The sequence below is a fragment of the Microtus oregoni genome, unplaced genomic scaffold (assembly GCF_018167655.1).
Source record: "Microtus oregoni isolate MIOR12 unplaced genomic scaffold, Mior012 000042F_ref0000377, whole genome shotgun sequence".
NCBI lineage: Eukaryota > Metazoa > Chordata > Mammalia > Rodentia > Cricetidae > Microtus > Microtus oregoni.
Genome location: NW_024543209.1, coordinates 18,441,484 through 18,467,868, shown reverse-complemented (window position 1 = coordinate 18,467,868; position 26,385 = coordinate 18,441,484). Strand labels below are relative to the sequence as shown.

The 26,385-nt window shown below is 35.2% G+C and overlaps 2 protein-coding genes across 2 annotated transcripts; one reads left to right on the top strand and one right to left on the bottom strand.

Annotated features, from left to right (window-relative positions):
• Window positions 1-2,747: 2,747 nt before the first annotated feature.
• LOC121433963 (prolactin-8A9-like) lies at window positions 2,748-14,729 on the top strand. The gene is made up of 7 exons (XM_041632642.1): window positions 2,748-2,765; window positions 4,668-4,791; window positions 9,549-9,727; window positions 10,537-10,575; window positions 11,419-11,526; window positions 13,275-13,454; window positions 14,541-14,729. Exons 1-7 carry the CDS (start codon window positions 2,748-2,750, stop codon window positions 14,727-14,729), a joined length of 837 nt encoding a protein of 278 aa, XP_041488576.1.
• Window positions 14,730-16,885: 2,156 nt separating this feature from the next.
• LOC121433926 (prolactin-2B1-like) lies at window positions 16,886-24,566 on the bottom strand. Its single transcript, XM_041632609.1, has 5 exons — window positions 24,536-24,566; window positions 22,231-22,409; window positions 19,680-19,787; window positions 18,527-18,706; window positions 16,886-17,068 (listed from the first exon to the last, which is right to left on the bottom strand). Exons 1-5 carry the CDS (start codon window positions 24,564-24,566, stop codon window positions 16,886-16,888), a joined length of 681 nt encoding a protein of 226 aa, XP_041488543.1.
• Window positions 24,567-26,385: the final 1,819 nt, after the last annotated feature.

The window sequence follows — 26,385 nt, the reverse complement described above, 5'->3', positions numbered from 1 at the left end:
ACGCTTCTTTTTGCACAAACAGTAGCTATTACAGAAGCTACATTAGACCATGTTGCACAGAACAATTGACTGTAAATTGTTTTTATATCTACAATATAATTTAAACTTTGGGGAAATTTTCAGAATAGGGGCAGAATGATTGTAAGAGCTAGTGGACCACGATGTTTTCTGTGGCAACTGAGTCTTTGCACTCATGAAATCTCAACATTCTGGGTCTCTAAACAAGACCCAGGAAAGTACAATAGTTGGCAGAGTAATATGAAGCAGGGAAATCTGTTGTTAGGTGGAGAAAAGTAGGTGATCAGTGATTTCTGTGAGAGAGAAAGGTCAATCTTCCCTCAGAACGGGCCCTCAATGGTTACTCAACAGAAGTGGTCATTTCAATAAACGTACAGAGAAACAGATGAGCTTTCATCTTTCTTTATTGATTTCAATGAAATATCTGTCTTATGATGCACTATCAAACAAAAAACAACAAGCATTCCTTACTTCTCCTAAGCATTCTTCCGAGACTTTTCCTGTGTTCTTTATCCTGAATCTAACAGGCTTCCTTTGGGTTTGGTATCTGCATTGGTTTAGTGTCCACTCAAATCTCCTTTATTTCAGTCATTAACATTGTGTTCTTGCGGATCAAGTCACACACCATTGGGCAGTTTAACCTTCCTTCCTACTGCTCCAGATACAGTCCTTTCATCTGTAGAACGGGGTGGAGCATAAGGGGAAATGAAAATTTCTCTACTCTCCAACTTACATAGCGATATGATAGACCTATTTCAGACAAGATCACAATTTAGTTCCTTCTAAGTGGCAACTGACTCTCCTGTGGGTCACTTTGGTGATTTCCAAGGACACCTACTGACAGGATACAACAGGATGCAGAACATTAATAACCTTGCTGAATTTCCCTACCCACTACATAGTTCTGACATTTGCATTGTCCTTTACATCCTTTCTGTAATGTTGGTTCAAGTTAAATCCATAGTCCAAGAGAATGGTCAAAGTGATCTTTATCATGAATGGCCAAGAGAGTTATCTTCGTTAGGATTACTTGAGCAGTGAAGTAACAATAGCATTGAATCACTGCTGTCTCTTAATTGGGGCCTCTAAGAGCCTACTTCTCCTGTTCATATGGACATAAACAAGCATAGTAACTCAAATTCACTAGCACTCATCACCTGAGGAATGATATGCCATTCTTCCTTTCTTTCGAATCTCACGTGTACTTTTGTCTGGGAACAATCTCCTTAGAGTCATTCACTCAGACATTCCTGAGAAGCTCACTAATCCTAATAGTCATTCAATACAATTAGTCAGAACATCTGATATTTGACTTATTCAGTCTGCACAGTTATGATTAGTTGATGGAAGCTTAGCTTGTCAAATGTGACTAAGCCACCTAAGATAAGGACTCATCACACTGTCAGATGCCCCTAGAGGAAGGTGGGTTACCAGGTACTATTTCAAAGTATCAGAGATCTGCAAGGATTTCCAGACAGCAGGAGACCATGCAAACAAAATTCTAATGAACAGAAAATGGAAACAGTGGATGAAATGGGGAAAATTGAATGTTGGGGGAAGAAGCAAGGAAAAGCAAGACTCAATTAAAGCATATCTTTAAAAAGCATGTTATGCTTTTATCCTATGGTGATGCTAGTACACTTTGATGCTAACAATGATACTACAGGGTTAGGATACTAAACTTCATGATCACCTAAAGCTACTTTAAGTTTTAGACCCTCATATATTTTTATATCATCTTCTCCTTCCACTTGCCTTTTCTCGACTTATGTGTTTTCTAGAAAGTTTCCTTGCATCAGAAGTACCCCTTCCACCGGGCAGTGGTGGAACACACCTTTAATTCCAGAACTTGGGAGTTAGAGATAGGTGGATGTCAGTGAGTTTGAGGCCAGACTGGTCAACAAAGCAAGTTTTAGGATAGCCAGGACTATTACACAGAAAAATCCTGCTCGATAAACAAAAACAACAACAACAACAACAAAAAAAAGTACCTACTTAATGTGCTGGCTTTGTGGGAGCCTGGCCGGTTTGGATGTTCACCTTCCTGGATGTGGACGGAGGGGGGAGGACCTAGGACTTGGCACAGGGCAGGGAACCCGGACTGCTCTGTGGGCTGGAGGGGGAGGGGGAGAGGAGTGGGGGGAGGGGGAGAGGGGTGGGAGGAGGGGGAGAAGGGTGGGAGGAGGGGGAGAGGGGTGGGAGGAGGGGAGGGGAGATGGGGGGCTGGGAGGAGGTGGAAACTTGTTTTTTGTTTATGTTTTTTTTTCTTCTTTTCGCAATAAAAAAAAAAAGTACCTCTTCCTTGTCCTTCATCCATTGAGTTGTTAGAGCTTTAGAGAGAACAAAACTAGATAACACTCCATGACAAAATTCAAGAAAAATTCTTGCTATGTAATAAAAATTCCTAATGGTCATAAGATAACAGTTCAGGTGAAACCTATTGGATTCCTTACAATCAGGCTCACTTCACCTGAACCTGACTTCTCCCTGATTGTGATGATCTCTATCTTTTAGAACGCATCCAAACAGCACGCTTCAAAATGTCTCAGTTCCTCTACTTCCTCTTGAATATATTCAAAACTATCATTGCTCTGACATGATTCAAACTTTTCTTCAAAAGATGGGTGCATATCATGAGATCAAGGGACGCTTTATATATGTTAGTTTTGGCTTCTTACCAGTCAATTTATGCATGCATGATGATAACTAATCAGGGAGAAAATTCGGCAATGACTACCAATTCTAAAGTACGTAAATTTCATGGCATTATTTAAAGCATGGATTTATGCTAACATTTAATCAATTGTATATGATGGAGAAAGGCCTCTCTTCAAAAGTGGCATATAGCTGAAACCGATTTTTTCAGAAAAAAAAAGGTTTTATAGCTGTATTACACAGAATCAGCAAAGAAGAGTGAAAAATAATGTTTCAAAAGAACATAGCAGTCAACTGTCTCTGATAAGAGCATTTGTGGTTGCTTCTGCAGATTTCAACAAAAAGTAACATTGGAGTGAAATAAAAAAGTAATCGTTTTATTGTAGGAATAGGAGCTATGATACCAAAACAGAAAGAAACACACTCCACAAACTGAAGCTTTAAAATGTCATGTCATGGGCATAAAAATACCAAAAGAAAGAATAAAAAAGAAATGGTGACTGGTAGTTTTAGCTGAACTTGGATAAAGTGTTAAGCAAATATGCAAATTACTACACTAATGTCAGAGTAGTGGATACTGCTAAATAAATAAAATATGAACAAAAACTATCATCAAAGAAATTACTGAATGATAAAATCATTTCTTTCAAGGCCTCAGAGTTCTGATGGATTGATGAAATGCTGATTTATCAAATAAAAAAAGAAAATGTATTCATGAATTCATTTTCAATATTTCTATAACACATGCATACCCTGACTTTAATAAAGAGGAGATTAATTTTATTATAATACATTAGTAAGTAATCAATGTCTAAGTCTCTGTAGATATTCCATAGAGTAAGAAATGGGAACCCCTGATGCTAAAAGCCTTTCCGCCATGGACAGTGACAGCCATCAGTTTTGAGTTGTATGACAGCATCAGAAGGTACTACAAAGGAAGATAGCTGGAATTTGATGATATACCTAGAATATATGTGATCATGGGCTAAAGGTGATTTTGGAATGCAGAACTGATAGAAGAAGACAGGCAAGCAAGTCTATATTCAATGACGACTGTATAAAAGGAACTCATCAAGGACTCTCCAATGCAGAAGAAATCAAGGCAGCCATCAGCAGTCCATGGCTCAACAGTGGAAGATGGCACATGGGAATGACAAAGGATCTTCAGAGAATAAGAATAGATACAAAAACACATGAGGGGAAGATCCATGAGATTAAGATGAGGTCAGTTACCCATATGGCCAGTTGCTCATGAACTTTATTTTCCAGTATGAACCAAATTTACCAAAATATTGTAACATAAAACATCATTAAGCTGAACTTAATCAAATGGTACTTCTACGTATGTAATGTACAGGATGAAAAGACTTATCATTCTTAAGCAATAACATGACAGAAGTCACTATCTTCCTTGTTCCTCATTGGATTTGTTCTTTTTTTTTTCAACAAAATAGACAAACCTTTATTCAAACTAACCAAAAGGCAGAGAAAGAATGTTCAAACTAACAAAATCAGAAATGAAAAGCGAGACATAACAACACATATGAAGGAAATCCAGAGAATCATTAGGTCATGTTTTTTAATTATTATTATTAAAAATTTCCACCTCCTCCCTGCCTCCCATTTCCCTTGCCCTCCCCGCTACTTCCCTTCCCCTCTCTCTCCAGTCCAAAGAGCAGTCAGGGTTCCCTGCCTTGTGGGAAGTCCAAGGTCCTTCCCCCTCCATCCAGGTCTAAGAAGGCGAGCATCCAAACTAAAGGAATTAGTGGTTGTCTGCAAGATTTTCTTTGTTTAATCTTAGCTTAGAGTAATTTTCTCTTTTCAAGTGTGAGCATGGCCTAAATTTTGAGATAATAGTTCTCTTTGAATATGTGTGTATATGTATATATGTATGTATATGTGCTTGTCTGTATGAGTGCATGTACAAGAGGGGGTGGGGCAGAATATGAATAGATGTTTGTGATAGTGACTATTGAAAACTTTACAAAATTTAGAATGGAAAAAATGTGACAGAGAGACAATTCCCCAATCTGGGGAAAGTCACCAGACTCCAAACACCCAAGAGGCTTTTAGAAGACAAAATAGATGAGAAGAGCAGAAAACGTTCAACTGAACATGGTAATCAGGTAGCTGTGATGCAAAGAATCTTCATTTAGACAGATTAAGAATCAAGTCGAAAACTTGTGTTTGAGCATGGCAATATTAACCCCCTTGATTTTCATCAGGCAGTTTTAGATCTCACGTCCTGCATTCCTGAAAACTACACTACTTTGTGAAAAGAAATGGGAGTCTAGTCTTCAAAACTGTGACCTAAATGTTTGATTGTATCTCTTCTTCAACCATGACTGAGCATAAGACTACACATTCAGTAGAAGGGGTAGAATATAAGTGACTGGAACATGATTTAAATATCATTTAAAAAGTGCTAATACAGTTGATACAGGAAAGGAAAAAAGTTGAGAACAGGGTCCAGGGGAAGTCAAATGTGGCAAGATTTGCACTCTGACCAATCTAGGATTTGCAGTGGAAATGCTGACCACATGAAAGATGTGCTGGTTATGAGCAAATGAAAAGCTATAAACTGAGTAACAGTCCTCCATAGGGTAGAAAACAAGAGAGGACTTTCTACTCAACTCCCAGCTGCAGCACAAAGATGTCTTAGAGGGAGGGACAGCACATCAGATAAAATCAACAGGTTGGCCAATATTGCCCTTGAGCAAGGGAGGACATTACAGAAGACCTGAGGACATCTCAAAGGAATCTTAAAGGAAAGGCATATTGGGTTTTCTCAATTTGCCCAGTAGATTAAACTCCATGGCTTTCTAAAATCATAGTGGACTAAAGTCAGCACTATTTGGAGGAGGAGATAGATTGGTGAACATAAAAATGATACTGCTTGCCCTAGGGGAAGGCAATTAGCTCTGCATCAGAGAGTACTCTACGTGCAGTTCTCTCATGTAGATAGGAATGCTGGACGTGAGTGTGCAACAGGGACTCAAGCTACAAAGGAGGGTGTGAGTGTTCTCTGGAACCTGTGAAATTGATGTCAAACTTATATGGTTGAGAAAAGGGGAGTTTGTAAGGAGGAGATTACTCATGCAGACCAGGACCCTTCCCTAAAACACTTGGCACACAGAGCTCCATGGCCTAGGGCCAAACAAGAAATTCTTAAAAGGTGAAAGATATCTGGAGGGGCAAGATGTTTTTTCAGGTCTGAATGTTTGTTGCTTTACTTTGGCCATTAGCCAGATAGCATCTCTTTCTAATCATATGACAGAGATCCAGGTGGAGCATCCCAAACAATTCATAAAGCTGTATGTAGATTGTAGGATTAAAAAAGAAGTAACAATGCCATCTATGCTACTCTACAAAACCATATACTTTTGAAGAAACAACTGATATATGCTTGAGGATTTATATGGTATAGCACCAATGTCAAGATGGGATTAGTGTCCATGTAGATGCAGAATTAGGAAGTGAACATATGTTTTCTTGAAACAGATAACTGTAGGTCTATGGAAATGAAAGTCTGCAAAACTTCCATTGCATAAATCCAATCTCTATACACTTTACTCATTTGAGAGAGACTCTGAAAGAATATTAAAGATAACAGTTAAGGAATCTATGAGAGTGTACATACATGAAAAGAAAGGGATTCCTGAGAACCATTGGATTATTGTATTAAATCCCTTGGATCAGGGTGAGTTACCGTTCCAAGAGATATTGGGCAGTCTGGTTTCCAAGGTCCCTTGCACCATTCTTACAGCTATATCTCCTTTTGAACATGCACCAGAACTAACTGATTGGCCTAACTTTTTAGGCAGCAAACATACTGTCTTAAGAATATGAAAAAATTTGGTTGGCACTAAGGTAGAAGATCCTTGCGTGTCAATTGGCTGTCAGAGTCTGGAAGCTCCTACGGAGTTGTCTGTTGAAGAATTGTCCAGTGATACTATGGCTCAAGTACTAATGCTAGCAGCAAACATACAAAACTATACTTATTAGGGAAACAGTGTCACAAATGGTTTTTGGTGCAATGAACAAACCTGAAATGATTAAGGCCAATGCTAAGGAAATAAACCACATTTTGTATTTTAAGCCAATGCACAATCGTTTACTTGAGAAGTCATAGACTCTCAAGAGGAGTTAAAGATGCTTGTCTGTTAAATATATTTGATGTCTTTCAAAATGACTTCTAAACATCTAATTTAGTCATGTAGATTACTATGTCAGTTTAGTTCAAAAAGAAATACTCTTCACAGTAGTTAGAGATTTCTGGTGGAGATTCATGATAACACTATTGATAATTTACTAATTTTATGGCACGATGGTCAAATATTAAATAAAGATTCCCTCTTTGTCCATAAGCATTGTAAAAGAGATGATATAAAGAATGTAACTATCTAAGGAGGGGGGCATAATTATGAACAACAGTTTTCTCCTGGTCTGAAAGGACTATCTGTCACCAGGCAGCTGAGATGGATTCAGAGATATCAAAAACAATTTGGGTAAGAAACAACACGTAGAAAAGAAGTGAAAAAAAAATCCAGACTCAGCTAAGTATGTGGTAATAAAACTGCTTGCATTCCCTGAAGATAGACAGATGTAGTTCACTAATGAAGGATTCTCCATGTGACTTCTTGTTGTCCAGTGACTGTGCATGCCTTTGGGACTATCAACTAGAATATATAGGAGGAGGAAACTAGCCGAATGTATTACTCCAGTGAGCCAGTTCTCAAGAGACAGCACTCCTCCTCTTTGGGAACTTCTCAGAGATGGAACGGCCCTTGAGTCAACTTCATGTCTGTAAGTAAACTCGCCCCTATGTATCTCTAAATAAAATATCCAGTTCAGTGCTTCAATGATTTGCTTTATTGGATATCATTCTTTGAAATCTTTGGTGTTATATCTGGTATGAAGAGACATTTGTTGATAGGTTTCCAGGAGACTCAGCATGGTCTTTCTAAGATCCTTTAAAATTACTTGACTTGAAAGCAACTGTACAGGGAATAAGTGACAATCAGGTCAGTACTTATCAACATCTTTCACCTTGACACATGTTACAAATGTTCAGGAATAAGATGTGCTATCTCTATTGAAGTGAAAGAAGGGCAGTGTTGGAATCCAATGAGTAGAAATATGGGGAACATTAAACAACCTCCAATGCTTAGGGCATCTTCCAGAAAAAAAAAATACTGCTCAAAAGGACAATATTTTATAGTTAGGAAAATTGGAAATTATCAACATTGTAAAGTCAGTGTGTCCAATTTGTCTTATCTCATGGCAGAAGAAACAAAATTTTGACCCAGTGTATTGTTATAAGAGTTTTCACAATGGAATAAATCTAAAGAATCTTCAAGTTCAGAAACCTGAAGTGGACAAATGGCAGATTGTGACTTGTATTCTTTTTCAGTTTAGCACAAGTCAAATAATATCATAAAAAGAAGACTAAAGAGTGTGAACCAAGTGCCATATTTTGTAGGTGATATTTTGTAGAAAAATGGGGATATCTTTTGAAATAAAATAGGAAGATATCTTTACATTTTTGAGAATTTCATAGATGAAGAATATTATATTATTTAATTCTTCTAACTCTTCAAAAACTTTTTCCTATGATCCCTCTAAAGTTTAGGGCCATTTTTTATTTAATTATTATATTTGCATTTGTGCATACATATAAAGATAGAAACAACCTGTTGAATCCATTTAGTGTCACTCAGTTGTCTATGAATTTAGAGCAGAACAATTGATATTACATCAGCAAAGGACATTTTCCATAAGTAAACATTCTGGACCTCTAGCTTTTATATTGATTCTTCTTCCTCTGCTTATGTTCCTTCAGCCTTAAGTTTTGGCCTTGTATTGTACTGCTTAATGAGTGGAACTTTTTAGATTGAAGTCAAACCTGATCATTGTCAAAACTTTTAAATGTGAGTGTTTCTAGAGACAAAGACAGGAGGGCAAATCATCTTCTAGAGCTTCTATTATAATGTCCCAATGACAGTTTATCTTTTCAAAGATTGGCAATTAGCTCTGAGAAAACTAAGTCTCAAAACTGGGACTATGTCCTCTGCCAGAAAGATAAATGACCAATGGGTGATCTTTCTTTGATCAAAAGAGCAAAATCCTGATTGTTGGTGTCCTGCTTTCACCAATAGCCAATAATAAGCCATTAAGAAAATCATTAAGCCATATAAGTCTTTTTCCTTCATAAATACATTCACATTACAATCATGACAATCTAACCTATTCACTCAGAGAATTGTTATGAAGATTAACTTTAAAGAAAATAATCTAAAGTTTTTGATGAATTAGTATTCTGTTGAAGTTTTACCATAAATTAGCAATTCCAAGCTAACATCACTTTTAAGACAGCATTCTCTTCATCTTCTGTTTTAATAGTCATCTTGTGTTTTGATATAGCATGTAGAGAAAGCAAACAGATAAGCTGTACTGTCCTTGTCTCGTCATTTTCCAAAATGCTGATATAAGGCATGAAGTTTAAAAATTATAAATTCTTCAAGAATTTGGTAACTCATAATAAGCTTAAACTCCAAAGACACTAAACCATCTAAAGAGAATGATTTAAAAATACTAGTTGAGAGGGAAATTCAGTTCCAGACATTTGTAAAATCCAGAATCACTTCAGGAAACAATACAAAATAATGGGAAGCCACCTCTCTCTCAAACTATTATACAGGAAAATATCATTAACTGCCAAAGTATTCACAGTGATTTTATCTGTCATTCCAGATATTCAATATCAAGTCTTGCAGTAGAGAAATCTTTGCCCAGATAAACTTTTTCTGAAGAGGTTGAAGCTTGAAAAATTCTTATTACTGCATCATCCCTAAGTGACTCTTGTTTCTATGTAGCAGGGACACTCTTACTGCTGCTGGTGTCGAGCCTACTGGTATGGGAGAAAGCTGCATCAGTTCCCGAGTGTTACACAAAAGTGGGGGGCTGCTGGGACCCACTTGTGGAAACCTTTAACAGTGCCATCAAACGGGCAGAAACCATCCGGGATGTGGCTGAGCAAATGCATCAAGAGTTTGTAAGTACCTTAACCTTTATGCTAATGTCTGAACCGCACTAGGAACTGAGACACTATCATGACACAAATATTAGAAAATAAATTTCTAAAGGACATGTATTAGTAAAGGAAGTACCAACTACTGAAACATGGACAGGGTCAAAGAGATAGTTTGATGAAATTTCAAGGAATCTAATGGCATTTTTTACATTTCCTCTGATTTTATTTCTCTTAAAAATAAAAATATATGGTAGAAACTCTTAATATGTGCTTGGGTAAGATACTCATTACCTCATATTTCATTCAGGTTCACAAATTTGCACTGTTAATGTTCATTTAGCACTGTAGAAAATGTACATTGGAGTAAAATATGTATTTGGGACAGAGATAACCTAATGCATGTGAAAAGGCAAGAAAGAGAGAAAGGAAGGAAGAAAGGGACTAAGGAAGGAGAGAGTGAGAGAAAGGAAGAAGGGGGAGGGATCAAAGAAGGAGGAGGAGGAGGAGGAGGAAGAGAAGGAGGAAGAGGAGGAGGAGAGAGAGAGAGAGATAGCCTTTCAAGAAGCCTCTAAATACTAGAATTGTGGTTTAAAGATTTTCATTGCTAGTCTTTGTTCAGTATCAGGGCAGAATTAGAAGTGGTTTCTTTTGTTTCTTGCTGATTGCTGCAAGTCATTCATTTTTCAAGGTCAGAAAACACAAAGAGAAAATAGGCAAACCTTCAGTATGATGGACATCACTAGAATGTGTCTGTTTGCAAAAAAACCATGTACCCATGTTGGTTTTTTATTGACTAGATGTTATTTTTTTTTTCTCTTCACATGACTCAGTTCCATAATGAATTCTTTTCCAGTACATTTAAATATCTGGTAAGTACCCTACCTCTTTCCAGCTACTTTCCCAAAGGAGACCATGTCAATGATCTCAAGTTAGATGAGAAAGCCTTAAGCTGAATTTTTACTTTCAGTTCTGAAGTGACAGTTTTTCTACATCCTAGCCTTCATAATAGTCTATTAACCATTCTTGAATTAGCTGATTATTAGAAAAAGTAAGGTATCATAAATTTACATTTAAGTCAATTTAATATATAATTAATAATACATTGAATAATAAAACACTTGAACATTAATTGTTTTGTATATTTTGATTTTTCATTGTTTAGAGTTTTCTACAAAACACTCTATCTTTCATGTGTAATTTTGTTACAATGAATACAATTTTATTCTAAAAGTATTATAAAATTTTTACTACACAGCTATATGTATTCAAAATTCAATGTTAATTGAATAAATTTGAAATTCTGATGTCTGGGTAAGAAATTTCAATATTTACTGACAGAAAATAGGAATACTGATAAATATGTGTTATGGTTTGCTGCTGAGATACTAGAGAAAGATAATAATTAAAACACTTAGTTTTTGATAAATTTGTTCCTTTTTTTGCCTTCCAAATAGTAACTTTTAGGAAGAGTGAGAAGACAGGCCAATAAAAGAGGAGTTAAATGGTTCAAAAGTTAGTGGATTGGCAAATTAGGCTGCAGATCCAATAGACACAGTAGTAAGTGATGGGCACTTTCTTAATTCTTTGATTTTTGTTTCTATGAAATAATTATTGTTAAAAATTACCTATACATAAAAATGCATAAATTATTCTTGTCATGAAGTCCTTTATATAATTTCTGAGCTCTCACTGAAGTTTGTTTTAAACTGCAGCTTGAACTAATGTCGAAGAGGCACCAAGCTGTTGTCATGGCCAGACTAAACTGCCATTCTAATGCCACAGTACATCCAGATCTGGGAGCTGAACCCACAAATATCAAGGTAAGTCTCCATCTTGGGTTTTCACTAAACATCAGAAGCGATACAGTGGGCTTTTGGTGCTACAGTTGCTTCAACCATTATGATAGATGTGGTAATCATGCATGCAGAAAACAATGGAGTTCAGGTATGTTTTAAAAAGTTACAATATATTGTCATTAAATTATAAATAAAATCAAATAACTAATAACAGTGTAGCAGATTCTTAAATAGTTCATTTAGAGGATGGCATTTTATCAATGTCTTACCACTGAAATTTCGCTCACTACCTTTTAGGACACTTTGAGCTAAACCAGCTATTTATGTTTATAAACTCACTTTTACTTAAGTGACGATAATGTAGCTATCTTCATTATATATTGTTGATGGGTTCCTCATTGTGACATTCTACATAACTGAACACTACACCTTCTCTATTTTCAAATCTGTCTTGGTTCTAATATCATTTTTACCTGTCTCATCACTCTGTGATTCTCCATGCCTTAACTGAAAGGCAGAAGAGCAGAATAGTCCTGTAAACACAATTATATGTTTCTTAGGATGTAACGATGTTCCAATTCATAATGAGAATGTTCACATATTACAGCAGTTTATATTTTATGATAACGATCATCTCCTTATTTCCCTGCAATAGCAAATCTGAATATTATTTAAATTTAATATTAAATGACAACAATGAGGAAAATAGGACAGAGATATAAAGAAAATGTTTTTTAAAAGCCACAATATTGCTAAACATATCGAAAAGCATTCTCTTAGCATTTCTATATTTGAAACTTGCCAAAAATTAACAGAAGGTGATATTAAATGTAAAAAAGGAAAGGAAGGTTTTGAAAAAATTGTATTTACACTTGTATGAAAATTAAGAATTCAAGTGTGCACTTCATCAAACCATAGATCTCAGTCTTAGCCACATAAGAACATGCTCCCATGTCTTTCCATCACCATATGCCTGCTCCTTTTCCTAATGCCCTTTACATCTTTCTATTGTAATAAACAGGCTCTAGTCTGCTCTCATTTTCATGACCATGGGAGATACTAACAAACATCAATACAGAAATAGTTTAAATCAGATATGAACATTAAATACTGGAGGGGCAAATTTCTGTTGTGATTCCCATTGATTCTGCTATTAAACCCAGTGTTCTTCATATATACACAGTTCTTCACCTGTACATACCAACAGATATCCCACTATCTCAGAGGCAAGCAGACAGCACATAATAAGTACCATGCTGTTCACTCTATTCTTGTTCTGTTGTCTTAAATTCACCTAGAAATCATAAATGAGTACATTAATGAATGAATGATTTATTGATATGTACTAATCCCTGAGTGAAATTATTTGAGTCACTTTTCCCTGGCTGGTGGCATCTATCTTTCCTGAGTCAAATTTTATTGACCTCTATTTAGTCACAGCAGGACCTGGTTTACCAATTGATAAGCAAAATAACCAAACAATGAAGATCTCAATAGGGAGTCAGCTGTTAGAATTTCATAGGGAAAACAAACGTGATGACATAACCTCTGAAAAATGCCTATTTATAAGTGTCATAATTTGTTTTATTTTGTAGACAATAGACTAATTGTTTAAATTTTATATTGCCACACTATGTAACATCTATACAATATGCAAGATACATAAATAATAAAAACATGTTTGAGTTCAGTTTCTTTCCATAAGTTTTACAAGCAACTCACTTGCTGTATTGAAATTATTTTGATTCAATGGTTCTATTGTGTTTTCTTAGACCAAAAAACTTTTGAAATCATTGATCCATTATATGGGTGCCTGGCGCAGGCCTCTATACCATCTCGTGACTGAACTGAAAGCCATGCAAAATGCCCCAGAAAGTACAATTTCAAAAGCCAATACTATTGAAGAGAATAACAGAGAACTCCTGGATGACCTTAGGTGGCTACTCACCAAGGTAAGCAATTTTCTGTTAGTTATTCTCATTCATAAAAGAGGTAGGTTGCATAATTTTTAAAAATATTCTGAAATAACCTACTTTGCCAGAGTGCAACGTAGATATCTCATCTTGTGTTTAGTCTTCTCCTAAGACATTGATTCTCAAACATGTAGGTCATGAAGCCTTTGGGGGTCCAATGACATCTTCTCAGGGGTCACTTAAAACCATTGGAAAATGTGGATAGTTATATTATGATTCATAACAGTAGCAAAATCACAGCTTGACCTAGCAACAAAAACAATTTAATGGTTGGGGATCACCATAACATAACATATGTTAGGGGACATCTTTCCCAGGAGGAATAGAAGGAGCTCAGCTATTCTCACAGTCATCCCTTGGCTCTGCATAATAAGTCACCATCTGATCTTCATCACATGTGAAGTTTACATACACAAACTACACACGGAGAGTAGATTTAGTTGAAATGCATAAAAGAAAAGTGCTATATAACAGCCTCTATGAAATATAGAGAACACATAAAAGTTTTCTGAGTGAGAAACTGATCACCACCCCATCCACTGTCCAAAAAGTCAAAAACAAATTTCCTACCTTTCCTCTGTTTGTTTCTGAAGGGGAATTCCTTCATCAGCAATCAATTTCATGTTAGGGCAAATGCACATGCATGAGTTTTAACCATAGTTTTTGTTTTTGTTTTTTTAAATATTTATTCATATATTTATTTATTATTTTATGTATTACAATATTCTTTCTGCGTGTATGCCTAAAGGCCAGAAGGGGGCACCAAACCTCATTACAGATGGTTGTGAGCCACCATGTGGTTGCTGGGAATTGAACTCAGGACATTTGGAAGTCCAGGCAATGCTCTTAACTGCTGAGCCATCTCTCCAGCCCCTTAACCATAGTTTTTACAAGGCTAACTGCTTAGGGGTCTCCTGGCCAAGATAAATGAAAACCCATACCTTTGATGGAAGCATCATTTCTGTATGTATTTCTGTGGTGATTAAGCATGTAAGAAGCAAGGAGAAAGTTATTATATTATACTAATATAATCAACAAGAAACTGACTATCATTTTGATTTTTAGGTATTTCCTACAGCAAACATAAAGGAAAAAGATCCTGTCTGGGACTATCTTTCATCCATAAAATCAAATGAGAAACAGTATAAATTTTTGGCAATGTTTAACCTTTCCTACTGCCTACGGACAGATATATTACACACTGTACGTCATCTGAGAACATTGAAGTGTCGAATAACTGAGAAAGACTGCTAAGTGCTCATCTACCCTGACTGCTTTGGAGATGGTCCATAACAGTCCATTGCCAAGAAGTTTCTTTTAATGTTATACCTTGTGAATGCATGTGTGCGTATAACAGGCCACTTTTTGAAAAATAAAAACATTCTTATTCTTAAATCTAAAAAGTCTATTTTTCTTTTGTTCATTGAATAAAATATCTATCATATTAAGGTTAGGTTGCCCCAATCAAATTCATCACAAATAATAGATGTTATGTATGCCAAAAACATTCATGGCTTACTTCACAGGAAAGAAATGAAGCTCAAGTTACTCAAGCAAAGTGTAAAACTCTCAATTAAATAATCTATGTACCATAATAAGAAATGTAAATTTTATAATGCTTCATGAAATCAAGACTGTCCTTAGGGAATAATGTTCACTGTAAAAGCATAGCCAAGACAATACGATTGCTGTGTGATTCCACAGTCTAAAGACAATTTGGGAGGAAGTGGGGCAAGGAGTAGATACAATAGAGACATAACAAATGCATGAATGAAATTTCCAGCCAATTTTAAAAACTAAAAATTGCTTTAGGATGCAGATGTCAGTTGCTCAAGATCTCTTCATTGTGTCCCACTATAAATTTGCTTCTCCATTACATGATCATAGGTGTGTTCTGCAGGTTTTCATTTCTCTGTGTCAAACACGCCCTTCTTTGCTCTATGTTTATTTTATTTGAACTAGATATATTCTTCATATAATCTGTGTCTTAAAATCATAGTCATTTTGAGATGTTGATACCCTAGGAATATCTGCACAGAACTCTGATGAAGCAATAAATTGCTTTTCTTCCTAATCAAGATAGGGAACTTTTAACTTTCTATTATCAAAAACTATTTTTTATTCTGTTCCAATTATACCCTAAATGTTGTGGCAAGCTGTGCTTTGATATTTTTGAGTCAAATATGTGCTTAAAATAGCACCAGTTACTTATTGTACTTACTGGTTTCTTACAGTGCTATATATTCACTAAATTTGTAGCTTCTTTTGTTGAATATCTGAGATATACATGAATTATAGTATAGACTGCACATTGTTACATATTTAGTCTTTCTCATATATCTAACTATCAAAATCATCTCTCATGATCAACTCAATCTAAACTGGCTACAAAAATGAATGAAAATATATCAAACCATGAACAACAAATGGAGGCAGTTTTCTCATGTAGTGAAGGGCGAAAGGGCAGAGATTAGAGGGACCACCATATCTGGCTCAACTCTTCTATACATAGAAACACTGATTGCTGAGTTCTTCGGCTATGTGCTTTGGAAAATTACTAGTGCACGCCTAAGAGAGGTTCTTACTACTTCCAAAAAATATATTTCGAGCCATAATCAGAAATAAATTTTGACTGTTGCATCATAAGTCACTAATGGCATTTTTTTCTGTCTTCTGATCTCTAAATCTCAAAAAAATGCAAAGGAATGCAAATCCAGAAGGAGGGGAAGAGACATTGTAGGACCTGTTCATCTCTGCCTTCCCTGCTTTCTTACTTCAACCACTTGAGGATGAGAGCAAAGTTCTAAAGAACATTAATGTGAACAAAAATGGATATGAGCCTTGGAAAAACTTGTTCTACTCAGCATGAATTGAACATCTGGAATTTGTCTAAGATGATGCTTCAGAGACTAGAATTCAGAGGAACGTGGTTAAAGACAGTTGGAGAGAGTTTCAGAGTCATTTCACACTTGCGGTCTAACACACTTCAAATTATTGCAAATTTTCACAGTATTTACAGATAATGCGAGTGCATGCTGCCTATTCTCTCAATCCATATTCTGGAAACCAATCCAATAGGGACTACTTGGCATTTAAAATGTAGCTGCCAAATTCAATGCATTTTGATGGATTTTAGATACTGTAAAACAGTAACATTGTTTTTTGCTGATTCTAACAATTTTAAATGTATTAATATTCTGAAAACGCAAAGGAAGTTGTATAATGTGTTTGTTAGGTTCTTAACTTCTGTTATTTGTCAAATATTTTGTTTTTGCACAATCAACAAAAGAAACTTGGACCAAATTGAAATTCCAACAGTTTTTATTTTTAAAGAAAAGAGGAGAAAACTGGAGCCTTGTAGTATTGTCTTATCTAGGGGCATCTCAGAAACAGATGGTATAAATTTGCTCTTAGCATTTGTCTTGGATAATTTGGTACTTGAGGACCTCAAGAAAAGTGTTTACTCTGCGGGAATCTCTGAGCAGGCAGTGGATCAGGTTATAAAAGGCAAAACAGCGAACATCTTCATTGCTTGACTTCAAGGATGCCAGGCCAGACCAGACAAGGTAGCTCTTATCATATTTCTCTCCAATCTAAACATGATCACCAAAAATATAATCAGCCTAGTATTAATTGTATTTTAGTATTTTACATGCTTATTCTTTCTAAATATAGATTTATGAAAGTACTTGTAAAGTTAAAATCATAAAATAAATATAGATTTTCATGGATATACTTCACCAAGCCCAAATGAATACATTTTCTGGCACATGTAAAAAAGCTAGTAAAATGTTCTTTACAGGAATTGATAGATGGACAACCAGCAAGGTGTTACTTAATTTTGTACATGAGTGACATAGGGGCAATGGAGGAACTGATTTCATTTTTATGATTGAACAAACTTTGTGTGTCCTAACCATAGACTCAATCTTGCTTTTTTTCTACTTTAAGGAATTTGACATTAAACCAATTTCCCTTCTGTTTTTAACCAAACCAGTTGTCCAAATACTGTGTGTACAATAAAGCCTAGAACAAATGAGGATTGCTTTGGATAGTTCAAGAGGCAAATATTCAGAGGATTATTGTGTTAGAACTATTGAGGTAATTATGTATCTGTCTTTATACCCAGGAAAGATACTTGGGAGAGAGAAAATTCTGCCTACTGATAACCCTGGATAAGGGACTCAGAGTGAAGTATTATTGAGAGGTGTCCATGTGTTGATAGTATCCCTTTTGATAAAAAGGATATAACTGATATGAATGCATAAAAATGTTTCTCCTAGGAATCTCAGAAACGTCATATTTTTCAATATTTTACTTTCTTATTTTTGAAATAATATAATTACATTATTTCTCTCTTCCCATTCTTACTTAAAAACCTCCCATATATTTTTTTTTGCTATTTTGAAAATTCATGGCCTTTTATTGATTTTTACATTTACACATTTGTATTTACCTATGTATTCCTAAATATAAAGCCTAATTATTCTGCACAATATTACTCATATGTATATTTTAAGTGATGACCATTTGGTATTGGAAAACCAACTGATAAACTTTAACTTGGAGAATCTTATTTCTCCTGTTCTCAACGTCATTTAGTTGCTTGTAGTTGCTTGGGTTCTTGGGGTAAGATTGAGGACTCATTGACCCTCCTTTGAAGCTCTGATCACATTTGTATGTTTATTGGAATTGCCCTTGTTCATCTCTTGCTTAGGAAACCATGTTGCTGAGACTCTGCGGATGATGTTTATGAGATTCCTAGGAGAGACATTTTTATGCAAACTTCCTGATTCTATGGTTTATAAATCTTTCCTCCCCATCTTCTTCAATGTTCCTTGAACCTTAGATGTGGGAATATTTTGTAGATGTATCCATTGGAACTGGACTTCATAACTCTTCATTTTGACTGGTTACGATTTTCTGTAATAGTCTGTATGAATTACATTGATTTTAAATTTTTGTGCAAAGTAAAACATTTAAAAATACATTAGTCATTACAAAGAACTCCTCATTTAAGTATGAATAAAGCTAGTCAGCAGGCTGCTCACCTCACGGAGTATTGTTTTAACTCCCACCATGAGTTGTCCAACTTTTCCCTGAATGTCTCTGGCTTTGGCGAGGATAGCATTAGGGTCTCCTGGCATGGCAGACATTTCTTTCACAAGATGATTCAGAGGGTCATTCCAGGAATACAGTAGATTGCATAACAGTTTCAGTAGAACTTCTGGCTAAGTAACCATTGAAATAGGATTAGATAAGGAAGCTTTGCTCTAAAAAACTAAAACATTTCTGTAGCTATTCTTATTGTTTTATATAGGATACAATTTGTATATGTGAAAAATAACAATGACATTATTATGAAATTTTGTGGAAGATTAAATTCAAAACTGTCAGTGGAGTGCTCTATGAAGTGTCTAGCAAAATAATCACTCTCAATAAATAATTTCTCTTGCTCAAACTTCCACTGTTAATTTTTATTCTTTATTTATAGCATAATTATTTAAATGAGAATTGTAGACCTATATTTGCCATTTAGCAAAACATGAAGAATGAACTGTATCTTATAGATGTGTAGGGATATATGATAATGTTCAGCTCAATCCCGAGATGTGTTATGGCAGGGAATCATATACGAGAGATGATAACAATCATAAATTGGAGCTTAAAATGATATGTAGACTTGCCATCATACTTAAAGGATGATTTTATCCCTAGAAATAACGTACAGCATTCATTAGATTCTTATTCTCAGCTGATTTTCAGTTACAAAATAAAGGTAGATCATTTAGGAATTAACACATAGTGAAAGAACTTAACAATCAGAAATAAACATGTCAGTATATACTGTGCTGTCAAATTTGGCTCCATCAGTAACCATGAGAAATAAAACTGCATTTGCATTGTATATGATTACATTAATGAATATTCAACCAAGAATGTTAATGTCAATTGAAATGTTCCTGCATGTAATGACTAAAAATCCAGGAGTTTAAGGTGGTAAAGGATCTTCTCCATGTAAAATTAGAGATCCTCTAAAACACAGCTTAGTATATTTCACTTGTAATTTACTAGCCCTAGATTATGGCTTCATTAGTTCTCTATGATCACAAACAAGGAGCCTCTGATCACATTCACTATATGTGGAAATGCTAGGTTGCTTCAGTTGATCTGGTAAAGAAATACAAAAGAATAAACACTTACTTTGCTTTCTAGAACTTGGTTCTTGTTTCCTGGGGTATCAAGAAAATCAGTGGGACAGGTGTCAGGGATCCTGTCATTGTACCTCTTGCCTTGGGCATATTGTTTGTCCTGGACAGGATGAAATATTAAATAAGCTAGAGATTGGAAATTATATGAAGTATTCCATGACCCAAATTCTGATGCATTTGATAGATGATATTTAATTTAAGCTCAACAGAAGAGAATTGATGCCTAGTAATGTAAACCTCGCCAACTATTTGTAAATGGAGGTGTCTGAGAACCTATTACTGGCAGTTCTTAATCCAACATATTCTGTAACTGTATTCTAAATTAATATCTTTATGCCCACAGATATGATTAATCTCATCGCTCACCAAAGAAGGTTCTTATTGAAATTGATTGAAGACCATTATAGAGATCCATAACTGATTAAAATGCAGAGAATGAATGACTTTGAGATTCCCAATTCCAACTGATATATCTGTAATGCATCCTTAAGCCTAGAGTCAGAGAAACTCTTAAAGGGGCAGTGGGGTAGAAAGCTTGTAAAAGACGAAGTCCCAGGAAACATGCTTCTTTAGGTATGACAGGTAAAGTGAACCCAGAATGCTCAACAATGCAACTGACCGAACAAGATCAACAAAATAATAATACTGGCTGACTTGTTAACGTATACAGGAGAAATACCACACAGTTCAATCCTTAGATGAAGACTTACAGGGGATCTATGGCTGCCGAGAGAGGGAAAATCAGGTGCTTCCAGTGATGAGTACCCACATCAGTTGTCTATTCTACGTAGTTAGCCATGGATAAATGCACATATAGGCAAAGGAAAATGTGAACATACATACATATATATTTACATACATGCAAATATAGATATATTTGATATGTGTATGTATATATATAAGACAGCAATAATAATAAACCATGAATTTGTTATAGGAGGATACTGAAAGATTTGCTGAGGAGAAAGAAGGGTAACCCTTTCACAGATGCAGCATTCATGTATGAAATTCTAAATAAGAACAAGCTGCTACTGAAAAGTTGAAATTAATATATTAGGAGAAAGACTACAGTTTAAAACTTGATCAATAGTCTCATTTTCCACCCAAATAACCCTCAAACATCCCAACGTTCCCCCTTGTTTGTTATTCTCAGACTTCTTAAAAGTTGTTCATTGCAACAACAAAATTAGCAAAACTACAAACTGCTAAGTATATATCATCTTTATCTGGCATTTCTGACAAGTGCCATAGTAATTAAGTATATATAGTTTCTAGTTTCTAACTCTGTTTGTTAAACATCTTAACATTATAGCTCCTCTTGTTACGACGTCTGTATCTATACAATTTCATTTACCAATGTCATTGTTAATTCAGAGTACTATTTTGCTGATGGCACCAAGTAATAAAATCTCTTGGAATAAGACAGGAAATAATAAGTTAAGAGATAATTAAGATAGAAAATTAGGATTTGCAATTATCAATATTTATTCATTAATTTGCTACAATAGATTTATTTCTTAAAGTCATTCTGTAAAACTGTTATTGTTATTGTTTTGATAGTTTGAAGGGATACTTAAGATGACTTCACATATTCAAGGCAACCCATCAAGAAATGAAAATGGCAGAAACAATAGTGTACAATATGAATGCTAGAGGCGTATGTCTGTGTGTGTGTTATGCAAACTTGAGTCACATTCTTACATATCCATTGATGTATGTATGGAAGTACTTATTGATTTCTATAAAACAGGTAGCATAATATAATATGCAGCTTTCAATGTATTTTAATCATGAAGACATTATACACTTTCATCTCTATACCAGAACTCCTTGTTGCAAGCATATGAATTTGAATTGTTTAAAACGGATTCACTGCATTTGCAGATTTATAAAGAAAAAGAAATGGAAAAGTTCTGATGACCTGTGTCAGTATCTCTACTGATTGTAGTTCTCTGCAAAGTAATCCTCATTTATTAGTTATCTGTAATACCCAAAGTAAAGACACCAGAGGCCAAAACACTAAATCAGTGGTTTCTAACCTGTGGATCATGGTCCCTTCAGGGGTCACATGTCAGATATCCTACATACCAAATATTAACATTATAATTCATAATAGTATAAAAATTATAGTCATGAATCAGCAGCAAATTAATGTTATGGTTTGGGGTCACTACCACCTGAGGAACTGTATAAAGGGTTGAAACATTAGGAAGGTTGAAAACCACTGCACATAATGAAGGAATAAAAATCGTGCCTTTCTCTTAGACATACATTTTATGGCCCTATGTCACAAGAGTAAATTAAAATAAAGTTCAAAAATAGAGAAAAGTATCAAAATTATTTCATTTGAGGATGTAACTGACATTTTTGAGAATATCCTTTTCTCCTGCTAAAGGGTATAGTAGCTGCTAATTTCTTCTCCCTATGATGGCTCATTGCTTGAAATTTCCGTCATGATCTTCCTACGTTAGGCTATACTATATCCCAACCACTAGCATGAAGGCCCATTTTAAAAGGAAGTCATTAGTGACAGGAGTACTTACAAATTCGGTGAACAGATTTGCAGCTTGTCTACTGGTGATCTGAGAAATAAAGGTGGCCAATGTAAACAGTCTCCTTAAGGACTTCTGGGTATCCCCATCCCTCTTGACACAGGTGGGGGCAGAGGTCACATTCTCCCACAAAAGTAGGTAGGACACCAGGAGCCGCAGGAGTGCCCTAGCTAAAGGAGAAGAGAAGGCACTGTGAGGGCTTTTTCTCTTAGGTTGTCAACAATCACCCTGCCAATGGTAGTCTTATCGGAGTGACTTTTTTTACACCCTCGGTGCTTCTAGATGTGCTGGGTAATGAACATCTTCCACCGTGCAAGTTTAGTTATGCAAATATATTTGCAAAGACTTATATTTTGAAATGTGTCAAAGATACTGAATTTTTAGCATAAATTTCAAGACATGTTTTCTGTTTTTTCCTAACATGTGAAGCTGAACATGAATTAAGTTAGGATGACCTAATTCTATTCTTATGGTTGTTTAATGTCCTGCAGATTTCTCTTGGTTTTGGATAAGACACTCAAGAATTTGTAACTTGTATTTTAGTGTCTAATATTAGAATATTTGACCCTCATCTGACGAAGGCAACATGCACATGATTGCTTTATCTTCATTACTTGTGAAAAATACTTTACTTGCCTTTCTATTGATAGTGAGGATGAAGAGAATGTTCTCATAAACATGATGCCACTGCCTGGAATTGCAAACTCAGCTCCAAAATGTCATGTATTTATTCCTTTGCAAAATGTTTTAGACATTTTCCTCTCAATTTGATGTTTACAATAAGTCTGTGAATAGGCTTAGCAACATAGTTGCAATGAAAACACAAAAATAAATAAACTGAATTTGTAGCTCTGTGATTTTGTAATAATCCCATTATTAGCAATTTTAAAAGGCCACACAAAAACACAATGAGGACTTTGCTCCTCCTTTGACATTCAGTGTGGCCACGAGTTTTGGTTATTACTAATAAGGGACAACACATTGTCCTTGGTGACATGTCACTGGCTACAAAAATTTGATTTATTTGATTTCTCTTCTCTATATAACAGATACTTTTAAATGTTTTTGCAATGATCAGTGTTGATTTTATCAGTTTCCTTTAAATGTGTCCTTTACTTGAAGAACCACAGAACTGTAATGCGTCAATAGTTAACAACAGGGTAAAACACCATGCATTTATCAAATTAAAAGTCTATTTACTTTTATGGACACAAGTCTGAAACAAATTATGTTATAAAATATGATTCTTATGACTAGATTTCAATAGAAACTTTGTTAATATTAATAGTAATGCCCAACACAAACTTAGAAAATTGGTAGGGGGAATGTAAGGGAAACATCTACACCCAAATACTTAAAATATCAAAATATAGCAAAAAGTGGTGTAAAATACAGATAACCATCAATTTTATACATAAAATAAAAATATTATCAAAATTTATATGCTGCACATTTTCAAAAATATACATACTTTCCTAAATTTATTTTAGGAGTGATATGCATATATTAAATATATATGTACACTCCATACATGTCAACTGAAGAATTTTCATAGTCCAAAAAGAAAGACTCATTATTTTTTTCTACTTCATGAAATCAAGTTCATATGTGTTACTAATTCATTTTTGTTGAGATATTATTAAGAAAATAAAAACAAGTTAGCATTAGTGTGAGGTTTTGCATCACCATTTTACTTCAACCTAATTGCCAAGGTTCTGTAATACCCACATCTACTAGGCTTGCCTACATTTCTTTCCAGAAGTAGAAAATTGGTTACACTCATTCAAGACAAAGAACTCACAGTCAAGACTCCAGACCCAGAATATGTTACTACCTTCCTTCCTAATATGTTACTAATTTGACCCATAGAACCTACTGCTATCATTTCATCTCAATGTCTCCTGGTTTACAATTTTTATTTTTGAGTTGAATATACCCGTTTCATGTAATATTTGGAAAAAGCCCTGGTTTCTAACCCTTAGACATGGGTAATGTCCCACAACCACTTTTTTACATTATATCAATTAATACAAGACAAAACGTCTCTGGACATAGCTCCATACCTCTCTATGCCAAAATGACTCCCCTTTGAAACCCACTAATCCAGAATGTATTTTCTTCCTATATTAATGACCATAAAGTATGTCTAAAGTCTATGTGGCATTGCTTTTCCTTGTTAGGTATGAATAAATGTCCAATTATCCCAGGTAGGGCAACAATTATAGCAAATAAATAAACTTCCCAATAACATAATGCTAAAGCATCTATAGTGGAACGTAAATGAGGAGTTACTTACAGGAAAATATTTGAGTCAAAGACAATGGCATTGCTGAGCAGTCACACCCCAGCTTCTCTGTTGACTGAAGAAATCTGTTTCAGTTTGGTTCTTACTCTGTTAGCTTTCCACCTCCTATATAGCAGAGCACATCCTGCTAGAGGGCAGAAGGAAGTAACACCAAAAATCTATATCAGGATCTTATGACCTCTAGGGTCAGGGAATCCAATCTAGTATGTGTGACTATGGTCATATGTGAATCTTTGTGCTTATCTTATTTCCGGGTTGCGGGTAGTGTTCAAGATATTTTGTTCATAGCCTCAGCCATCTCTGGTTCATGAAAACTGATGTATTTTTATACTCAAATAGAAATAGCTATGGACCAGGCATTAACTATTTTCTTAAGATAATTGCATGTTCCTGTCACCTTATCTGCAATGCTGATGAACTACCAGGTTCTATCAATAGGTATTTATTCTCAACTGTTTATATTTTGCAAGTCTTTATCAGTATTTGTGGTATACTGTACAGAGTTTTACTTGGTAGACAGATAAAAGAAGTAACAGGTAAACACACAGTTTGGAAGGCAACTGGTAGAAACATCACATCTATTGAAACAAACAACTGCAGAGGCCATATTATTAGGGATTATTCCATCCTTAGACACAAAATTTGAAGTTGAATAATACCAACTACAGGTTCTATGAGGCTAAGATGATCTTAAATTCAATGAGAAAGCAGTTTGCCAACCTTATAACAGTTGTATCTTTATTGGCCTAGGGGTTACATCTTACATGTCTGCGTGTTCCATTATCATCTTTTGCACCGGTCTTATAATGACACTTTATTCCAGTAACTAATATGGCACCATGTGGCATGATGAAGCTTCCTTAGTACTAAGAAAATGTCCATTCATTCTCAGTCTAATTTCTTCATAACATGCAGCATGAATATGTAGATTCAGCAATAAGTTCTTATCACTTAGTTCTGACATGCACCGAAATCACTGACAATGCCTCTATGGGTTCGAATCCAAAGAGTCTACCTGAGCCAATAACTCAATGGAAGTTAACCAATCTGGTCTCAGAATTTTCCAACAACCTAATAGGCTTTGGTGTTACCTATTTCTACCATGAAGTGTTCCTTCTGGCATATTCTCAACTGGTATGATTACTACTCTTTTTGGACTGATCATTTTCATCTATCTTTTTTCTCTGCTCCTTGAACAGTTGTAGGTTAGTGTGTTGATCACCATCCTCTGCTAAGAGAATCTTCTTAGATGGTAGTTGAGAGATGCGTTAAACAGGGATTATAAAAAAATCATCAGGAGCAAGTTTAATGCTCTGCCAATTTACCAACCTAAAAGCAACAAATTTACCACTAACTAGCACGTCTGTCCTGTATAGCTAGAAGTTCTTGGTCTGATAATAGTACCAGATATATGTTTCATCTAGTGGAGTGGGACTTAAACCAATCAAGAAATAAGTTAGGCACTTCAATTATATTCTTGCTACTGTTGCATCAGTGGGCATTTCTTGAGATATCAGGCATTGCTATAGATGGCAGAGTTCACAACTGTGTGTAACTGATTAAGTTCCTGCTTGGGTAGCTTGCCTGGCACCTTCCAACACTATCGAAGCTAGCCAGTAGACATGAAGCTTCCAGTTTCCTACCAGCTTGCTTTTGTTTTTGTGTTGTCCTTAGTAATAGTCTTATTAATTCTGGGGTTTGGCCAAGAGCAGTGGTGACCATGTCATTGTAATAGAAGTTTCCAAACTTTAATGCTTTTTTTCAAAGAACCACTCCTAAATTTCACTAATTTTCCCATTTTTTATTTTTATTTTCACTGACTGTTTCTATTGAGTTTGGTA

Coding starts and splice junctions, on each gene's coding strand:
- LOC121433963 (XM_041632642.1), top strand. Junction 10,576..11,418: donor CCAGTACATTTAAATATCTG/GTAAGTACCCTA, acceptor TTTAAACTGCAG/CTTGAACTAATGTCGAAGAG. Junction 11,527..13,274: donor CTGAACCCACAAATATCAAG/GTAAGTCTCCAT, acceptor GTGTTTTCTTAG/ACCAAAAAACTTTTGAAATC.
- LOC121433926 (XM_041632609.1), bottom strand. CDS start 24,566: ATGCCATTGTCTTTGACTCAAATATTTTCCT. Junction 19,788..22,230: donor CAAATCTGTTCACCGAATTT/GTAAGTACTCCT, acceptor CATCCTGTCCAG/GACAAACAATATGCCCAAGG. Junction 18,707..19,679: donor ACCAAGTTCTAGAAAGCAAA/GTAAGTGTTTAT, acceptor ATGGTTACTTAG/CCAGAAGTTCTACTGAAACT.